Below are 9,256 nucleotides of genomic sequence, written 5' to 3'. Positions count from 1 at the left end.
AACGATGAAATGATATATAAAATGGAACATATATATTAACTGCGGATATGAAATCAATTGAAGCTATGATCCTCGCAGTTATGAACGCAAGTTTTGCAATTGCGTAAAGAAGCCTGAAAAATTCAGTATTTCAACGGGGTTTGAACCCGTGACCTCGCGATACCGGTGCGACGCTCTAACCAACATAGCTATGAAGCCACTGACGTTGGGAGCTGGTCATTTGTGGGTGCTATTAAACTGCGAGGATCATAGCTTCACTTGATTTCATATCCGCAGTTCATATATATGATCCATTTCATCGTTGATTCATTCATCACGGGAACATTAGAACGCACAAATGACCATTTCACAATGTCATTGGCTTCATAGCTCAGTTGGTTAGAGCGTCGCATCAGTATCGCGAGGTCACGAGTTCAAACCCCGGTAAAGTCCTGGATTTTTCAGGCTTCTTTACGCAATTGCAAAAATTGCGTTCATAACTGCGAGGATCATAGCTTCACTTAATAATGCACTAAACAACATCACCGTTGTTTTCTCTCGGTGGGAATTTTGAATTTCATTTTTACCTCATGATGATTCTATGAGGTATAGGAAGGGACAGCAATTCACTCATTCGCTCACTCACTCACTCACTACTCCATCTCTTAATGTGTTAGACAATTAATTTATGCATTGAGCCTGGATTAAACACGTTTTCCCGTACCTCCCTTCGTACATATTCCTCTTACCAATATTGTCTTCTAAGCACATATTTGGGGGGTAGTACAAAGGCAGAATATTGCCCGATTTGATAAACCGCATGGAGAGAATGATGCGAAGCGGTTTCTCTTTCCATACTTCAGCAAAATACACCTTAGATGAGTTGGAAAAAAGAAAAGGAATTATGCCTAAGAACACTCGACTGCAAAGGAATGAACGACCAGAGTCTCAAATCCACGATCATCGATCTTTGGGAAATGTTTAAGCTTATAATCGAACGACTACATGTACTGATCGAACGCAGCCGTAGTTTGAAATTATGCTGGAAGCTTAACTAGGGAACTCTTTACCATCTGGAAGAAAGGTAAGTATTTCATCAGGTTAAAGGTATTTTAAAAATAAATCTGCTGGCCTGTTTTCAGCGTGGTAGCTTGCTTTCTTTTTGAAATAAAGCAGTTTTAATTGGCATATTGTAAAAGATGGACTGGATTGGATTTGTAAAACATGGACTGGATTTGTAAAACATGGATTTGTAAAACATGGATTTGTAAAAGGAGGATTTGTAAAACATGGATGTGTAAAACATGGATTGTTCATACACTGGAAATTATTCCTGTTTATTTTCTTTTTTGCGACGTTCTGCACGCTTTTTCGCGTGTTCACTGGATCACATTGTTCACTTTTTTACGTATTTGAGTTCACGGAAAAAGCTTGGTCCAGATATGGGCAGTTACTATAACAAATCTGGAAAACGTTTCTGTTCCTGCTATGAAGAATTTAAACATTTCAAGGACATAGCGCTTAGATAGACTCCACTGTTTTATTCATCTTTAAAGTAAACTTTGAACATAAATGTCAACAAAGCAGAACCTACCCTTTTGCGAACATGATCCAAAAACGAAACTATCTCTCTTATTTCTCGACAACACATGCTTAATTAACCTTTACGCCAACCCTGAGGTTGAAGTGTTTAAAAAATCGAAAGTCAACAGTGATAAGAAAGCGTTATGTCTCCTAATTTAACAACTTGTAAGAGGAAATTGATTTGCTCGTATCACGAGAAAAGATATTTCAATCTTATATATCTTTATATTAGAAAGAAAACCGACCAAACACTAACAACAATAACACCACTAGCAAATGTAGTTCTCAGTTTTCGCGAAATTTTAATGTTTCTCCATTTCGTACTGTAATTCTTCTAAACAGTCATGACAAAAAATGTGCTAAATTAGCGTGAATATTATGTACATCAACTTTTTGGCCTTACCACATTTTCCTGGTTTTACAATTCTAAGACTTTCGCCACTCACACATGCTGCAACCTCCAGGGAGCAATAGTTGGGGTATGTTTTTGTTATCAGACGCACATACTGGAGCATACTCCCGTATACATGCCAAGCTACAAACACCGTCACACAACCGTGCCATTCTGAACTTCACATCTGTGACGCTTGTGGCTACAAAGGGTTACTTCACATGGATCAAATAACTTGGAACCTGACAATGACAGCATTGTTATCATGCCAAGTGTAAAGTTATTGTGATTCAGGACTCACTGACAAACCTTTCAGTCTCAAAAAAACCCAAAATCAAACTAGGAAAAGGTCGCGAATTTCAATTTGTAAAATCTGTACTTGTAAACAGCCTTCAATATTGAAAGGCTGTAAAAAAGTGCGATTAAAATTATCGGACAGTTTGTCAGTTATTATTAAAATAGACGAAAATCGACGTTTTTATCATTTGTGAAAAACCTCTCTGGTAGACTTAACTATTTATTTCTCTACATAATTATTTTTTCTCGCTTTCGGAAATCCTGAAATTTTGAGGTGGGGTTGTACGGCTGGTTTTCGAGAAAAAGGCCTTTGAAGTGTCTAGTTTCCAGTCCCCCCTCCAGGAGCTCGGTCACTATGTTTAGCATTTTTCTCTGATTTGCATTTATTTGTTCGGTAAAATTACATTTTACATCAATTGCAGTGACTAACACTTCAGAAGAGACATAATGTTGCTTTAATTTCACAGAATTCAAAACCTCGATCTTTTTCTTCGGAAAACTGTAGTAAGCCACCTTAATGCACAGAGCACAGACCACCAAGTCTTTCAATATTTTGTCAGTAGCACTGGGTGGCTATCTGAAATAGAAATTGGTGGACTTCCATGCCGTCATTATTCACGAATTACCCAGAATTCCTTTGGGTTACAAAAGCGAAAATTACAGACCAGTGAGAGCAACTGAAATCAAATAACATTGTGATACCTCCGAACTCAAATACGTTTTCTGATTGGAGGAGAACGTGTCACGGGTCATTGGTCAAAACTTCATAACGCCCTAGGGCGAACTAAACTTCATGACGCCCTAGGGCAACAACAACTTGAACTTTCGACTCACACGTGATCAGGTCGTGCACCTTTGAAACGGCGGCAAATCTGTACGCCAGCCGACGTCAAGCAAATAGTTTTTATCTGTGTATTGTACTATTTTGAGTTGGGAGGTATGACAAAACACTTAATGACTGGCCCCTCGGGAAACAGTGAGTTTCGTTTCCCCTCTACCTCAATGTTTCCCTCGGCTTCGCCTCGGGGAACATTGAGGGTCTCGGGGAAACAAAACTCACTGTTTCCCTTGAGGCCAGTCATTAAGTGCTTATCATCCACGTCGCGCTAAAGAAGTGAGTAGGGAAATGTGGAACAGATTGCAAGAAGTGGAGTCGAGGTTTGCTACCAATGTAGACTTTTAGCGTTAAGAGGATTTTTGGTCATAAAAACTTCAAGACAAAGTTGCATATTTTAAGGTGTTGTCCGAGGTGGTTTTTTGGTTTCGCACTAAAATAAATGGTTACATTGAGTGAAAATTGAGAGTTTGGGTCAGTTAGGAGGTGAGTAAGTCTAAACAACTGAGCATTTGGCAATAACAATGGTTCATTTCAACCATAGTCCGGGATTTGGGAAAGTTGCAGGTTTTCAAAGCATTGGTCCATATCAACCAACAGTTTGGTGACTGTGGCGGGAATGACTTGAAGACAAGTTTGCTCAAAAAATTTTTATTGGTTTTGATTTAACTCAAATCTCGACCCCAAGACGTAAATATACCTTTGACACAGCCCCTTTAAAATTGAGTAGGCTTGAGTTAAAATAAGAGAGGTGAAATGAATTAAAAAGTTTTCAGTTCCTACCAGGCCCAAAGTAGAAACCGTTTATGCCGAATTCGAGAGTCCTTGTTCTCCCTGGACGCGTTTCAGAGCGAAATTAGTCATTCAATTTGATGAGGTATTTTTCATTTCAAACAGATCATCTTAATTTAGAGTCAAAACGACGTTGGAATACTTAGACCGATGTACAGTGTTGAAAGATTTTATTTATTTTCAAAGCCCTTTATAAATTAAACTAACTTAATGTCACAGTCACATTTTATTGTCGATGAAGTTAAAACTCGAATTACTGAGAAATGGCCAGTTAAAAACTTCCTGTTGGGGAATAAATCAGTTCAAACTTGTGGTGAGAAATTGAGTTGAGTCTGTGGGTGAAATCCTGATCCTGAAGTTTGAACGTTCAAACGAAAGCTAATGAGCAGTACGTTCCTGCGGTACTGTCTATAACTGACTTTTCAGTCCGCGAATAAAATACTACTGTGTGAAAAAAATCAAGTTAGGAAAGCTCTCGTTTGGTGCGTATAGCTGGTTTCAGTTTCTCAAGTTTGGTATTTGAAGAGTTAATGAAAACTCATCCAAAACAACGGAGTGAAAAAAAGATAAAAACCACCTAGCAACATCGGCAAATACTATCGCTGTTCCCCTGGAATATGCCGTTACTGCTGCAGCTGCCTTTTAAACTGAGCAAGGCTTTTTGTAGTCCTATGTTGTTTCTATTTCTAAGTCAGGGTGGTAATTAAACGAATATATACAACTCTTATACTAATGTGAGGCAGTGTGTGTTGCTAACAGTTAGCGCCTCGGGTGATTTCGCAGAACCCGTAATGACTAGTGTGACACAGCCACATTAATATCAAGCAACAAAAACACCGATGGGATTCAACAACAAGGGGGAAGGGGGGGGGGGGGGGTTCATTGACGAGTAAATCGTCTTTCGTAAAATCCGTAAGTGGCCATTGAGAGTTAGGGGGTGCTTCCAGCAAACTATAGGCTTTGTAACATACCACCTGTTAGAGCCAATCTCTTGCCATAAATATCTAGGTGTTTTCATCCAGAATAACCTAGAATGGACTTGGAAACCTTAACATTGTGGGAAATTTCAGAATATTTAGAACTCTCTAAACTATCTTCTTCAGTCAAATTAAAAAATAAAAAAAAGAAGGGCACATGACCGCCTCTCAAAATACACAATGTTCCAGTGCGCATTTACCTCCCAGAATCAATATCGCCGGTTATGTTAAATGAATAAAAATAACGTGGTCTATTCTAAATAGACTTGTAAACAGACTTCATGTTCGAAAAAATGAACAGTGGTAATTGATCCCCGATCCTAATTTTCCAGGAAACTACGGAAGGCTTTGCTACGCTTTCTACGGAAGGCTTCATTTTCTACGGAGGGCCTCATTTTCTACTGAAAGCTTTATCTTCTGTAAAAAAGAAAAAAAGAAAAAAAGAAAAAAACCGACGCTTTGCGTGGAAATGGTTGACATTTGAAAAGAACGATTCAGGTTTTATGGAAACAACAACGTTTTAATAATTACTCTTTTTTTGACAGTCAGAGAAGTTTCTTTAATACGTGACGACAATTCAGTATTACGTGACATTCATGTTGCTATAGTAATGAACATCACGCGACATTTAGATCTCCCTCCGCTCGGTCTCAGACATTTTTAATCTGTAAACAGACGATAGAAAAAAGTAACATCCTCGAACTTGAATGCAATGATATTCCAAGGAAACTAAGCGTCTTCTTTCAACCGTTGAAATGTTTCTACCATGAGCGAAAAGGAGGGAAAAACCATCTATATTTCTGGGCGAGGAAAGAAATTTTCTTCGCCATGGAGATTCCACCGTTGTCTCGAATGTCTCCTGTTGCCTCGAGCAACCACAACGCCGAAAATCTTTCCGCTTTGGTGAGGAAGAAAATAAATTTAATCGAGACGGATAAAGTCGAAGATGAGATTGATAACGAAGACAAAGAAACTGAATCCTTCAGAGAAGTTGGCAAGGATTTTTACGAAGAGGACGAAGGTCGAAGCGCTGTCATGACATCTCAAAGTAAACGCATTCACTCTGAAGGGAAACAGCCCAAGAAGAGATGTGTTCGGAAACGGCGAGTTACGGCTAATTTAGCAGGAACAAAGTATGATATTGGTGAGAAAAGTATGCTTGATTACACGTTGTTTATACGATCGGGTAGAGATTTGTCTTATTTCTTAAATTCTGTGTGTTTTAATCCTAATGTACAAAGAATATTTACAATCATTGTTTCCATCGAAACTATAAATGGCCCCAAAACAGATTTTCAGTTGTCTATTTTTAACTACTTGCAATGAAAAACGAGATGTATTTTTTAAGCTTAACAAGTTATCCTTTAATTTCATAAATGAAGGCGAAAAAACATGAAACCTCTCTGAAGCAATTAATCACCTGTACGTGTTGTATGTACATGTCGGCGAAATAAACTTTTGAATAATTTCAGACGTGCACAAGTTTTTGTGCACTGAAGGCTCTATCTGAAAACTAGATGACACGATTTCCATTAACTGTTGAGTGTAGACGTTTCATTTATTGGTAACCTTTTGCAGCTTGCTTTATTTCACTTTGCCAGTGCTGGGAAAGGAAGCTTAATTTGCAAACGATGGCTCCTAAAGTAGTTGATTTAATGATCGATGTCGACTTTTTCAAGAAACGGGGAAAGAACTGTTTCTTTTATCCATTGCAGTTCGTAAAGTCTGTCTTCAAAATGGAATGATAATTACAAGGGATGACGATTTTAATAGGTATGTACATCACTTGTTAAAACAGATATTTATACGGAGACATGTCAGCAATTATCTGAAATTAAACGGTGTTTGACTGTACACAGGAAGCAATGCAGCCCAGTGGTTAAGGAGCTTGCCTTGAGATCCACAGATCCCGGGTTCAAGATACGTTCTGACCACTCGTTGAATTTGTTTCATGTAGTACTTGGTTCAATTTCCTGGCAGCTGCACTTGCAAATAGTCAACTGGTTTGCCTCCGGCCAGTTGAGGTTAAGTTTGTTCTGTTCAATGCTCGAAGATATTATCTACTAGCTACTCTAAAAATCCGAGGATAAATATAATGATACTTAATTACTTGCACAAGAAATTGAGTATTTTAAAATGTCTCCCTCTGCATCCTAAAAGTATAATAGACAAGCTCTTTTGGTTATATTCGCCTTATAGTTCTTAGTGGAACTGAAAACTAATACAATCATTTTGTGGTCCCATGTACCTTTAATGTGTTAACTTTTACGTTTCCTTTAAGTTTTCTTATTTGGAATGACACTGCAGTCTCTGTTGAGAGGATTATAGAACTGAAGTCCTTTCAGGTAAGTTTTATGAAAGATAATGAAGCAATAACTTCAATAATTAAAACGTTTTGTTTCTTGAATTTTGCGTTAAATCGATTGATTGAATATCTTTTTTTAAAGCCACCTCCTGTTAACCTCTTGGGTTGAATGTAGTTCATTTTTTTAATTTATGATATCTTGACCAAGACGCTTCCTAAATTAATAGTAACTTACATATGTTTTTTTTTTAAAGAAAATTAACCATTTCCCGAGCATGGGAGAAATCTGCAGAAAGGACAACCTTGCTCGAAACATGGCCAAGTGAGTGCATTCGTAGTTGACTATAGATTCTGTTCATTCGTTCGTTTGTTCGTTCGTGCCCTCTGGCGTTTGTGTTTTCTTACATTCGTTCATTATTCATTATTTTTGCTAGTTCATTTTCAAGTTTGACCGTTCGGTCAGTGATTCGTTCATCCTCACTGAGTGAGGCCTTTTTAAAATCCCCGTAATCCTTTGACCTGTCCACAATGAAACAGTCAAAAACAATGTAAGCAACTGATTACAAATTTCTCCTTCGCCGTTTAAAGGCGACTCGACAGTTTCAAATGCTCCTACAATGCTTTTCAGATACCGCACTTCTGCGTTGTCAAATATTACCCTTAACGTGTTAAACGTCTGCGTTTTGCAAAGTCTTCGTCTAACCTTTGTTCGCTACGTACCTCACTCGTTCACTCGTTTACCCGTTCATTTGTTTATGTTCTCAGTTAGCCTCAAACTGTGTACCCATTTACTCGATTGTGCGTTCATCCTTTGACACAACTACCCGTTTAACCACTTACCCTTTTGCAACTTATTCTATTTGTGTTTTCTCGTCACATTCGTTCATCCATACAGGTATTAAACCGTTCATCCGTTGCGTCGTCAAGTTTTTCGGTCGTTTATCCTTTCATTCGTTCTGCCATTCATCCGTTTTTTTTTTTCCGATTGATACCCATTCACTTCTTTGTGCGGCTTTAATCCGTTCAAGCAAGTTGGTACCTTCACCAACTTACCCGTTCACCCATTACATTGTTCATCCGTCCCGGCCTTTATCTATTCATTCTCCCGTTTAGTTTACCATTTCAAACTTTTACACGTGGATGCATGTAGATTTCGCGTATCGCAATGCAGTCAACTAGCTTCACAAGTCCGCCAAATGCTACTCCTCAAATGAGGATATACGGCTGAATTTACCGTGAGCTAAAAATGGCGCTAACCTAATTACCCTTACCTTATTGTTAAAAATAGGGACTTAATTAAGGACGGTGCCTACTAATTTAAACGTATTTTTTCCCCGGTTTATGATTATGCAGGAAATGTAGATCTTATCAAGTGTTATTGAAATCCAAAAAGAAAATTGGGGGTAACCACGCATTTTTCAAAGATAATTGATGAATAATATTTGCAAAAACCTTTAAAATACAAAGCAATGTATGGAGTTCTTTCCCGAATTGAAGCTTCATTATCTCTCAAAAATGCATGGTTACCCCCAATTTTCTTTTTGGATACCAAGAGTACTGTACTTAGCAAGTTCTACTTTCTTCAGATAGTTTTAAACCGAGCAAAAATATCACTGTATAAGCAAGCTGCACCGATAGGAAACCCGAGTATCTTGAGATGCGCAGAACGTATGCGCAATAACATACCGTCCTTAAAGATCTACTACGGCGAGGTCAATGAAAACGTCACTTCAAAATGTAACTTTGCAGTATCGGAAGTCTTTCGCGGTTATTTCATCTCGTTCATTTCCTACAATGCGGGCGAATTATCCTAACTCGCGATTTTAGAGTAAAAATATAGAATGAATGATTTGTATTTGTACACTAACGTTGTCGATAAAACGTCAAATTTAGTGATTTCACGTTCATTTGTTGTTATGCCGAGAACAGCAATAAAATCCGTGCTTCACGTGCAGCACGATTATTTATGCTCTTAACCAATGATATTATTGTTTTGTGGCATTGTCGTAGCCGTAGCCGTAGCCGTCGTCATTTCTTAAGGCCGGGACACACTAGGCGACAAGTCGCAGCGACATGTCTCTGCGACAAATTGCACC

General features: G+C 38.3%; 1 protein-coding gene across 1 annotated transcript in view; it reads left to right on the top strand.

Moving 5' to 3' along the window:
* Positions 1-5,488: 5,488 nt before the first annotated feature.
* LOC138024167 (tubulin polyglutamylase TTLL7-like) overlaps positions 5,489-9,256 on the top strand; it is a 33,531-nt gene continuing 29,763 nt past the window's right edge. The window contains exons 1-4 of the mRNA XM_068871276.1: positions 5,489-5,999; positions 6,571-6,628; positions 7,137-7,200; positions 7,415-7,482. Coding sequence (XP_068727377.1) covers positions 5,684-5,999; positions 6,571-6,628; positions 7,137-7,200; positions 7,415-7,482 — 506 coding nt within the window. The 5' untranslated portion in view covers positions 5,489-5,683. The remainder of the gene's footprint in view (positions 6,000-6,570; positions 6,629-7,136; positions 7,201-7,414; positions 7,483-9,256) is intronic.

This window comes from Montipora capricornis, chromosome 11, assembly GCF_036669925.1.
Source record: "Montipora capricornis isolate CH-2021 chromosome 11, ASM3666992v2, whole genome shotgun sequence".
Classification (NCBI taxonomy): Eukaryota; Metazoa; Cnidaria; class Anthozoa; order Scleractinia; family Acroporidae; genus Montipora; species Montipora capricornis.
This window is presented reverse-complemented; position numbering and strand designations above follow the sequence as displayed.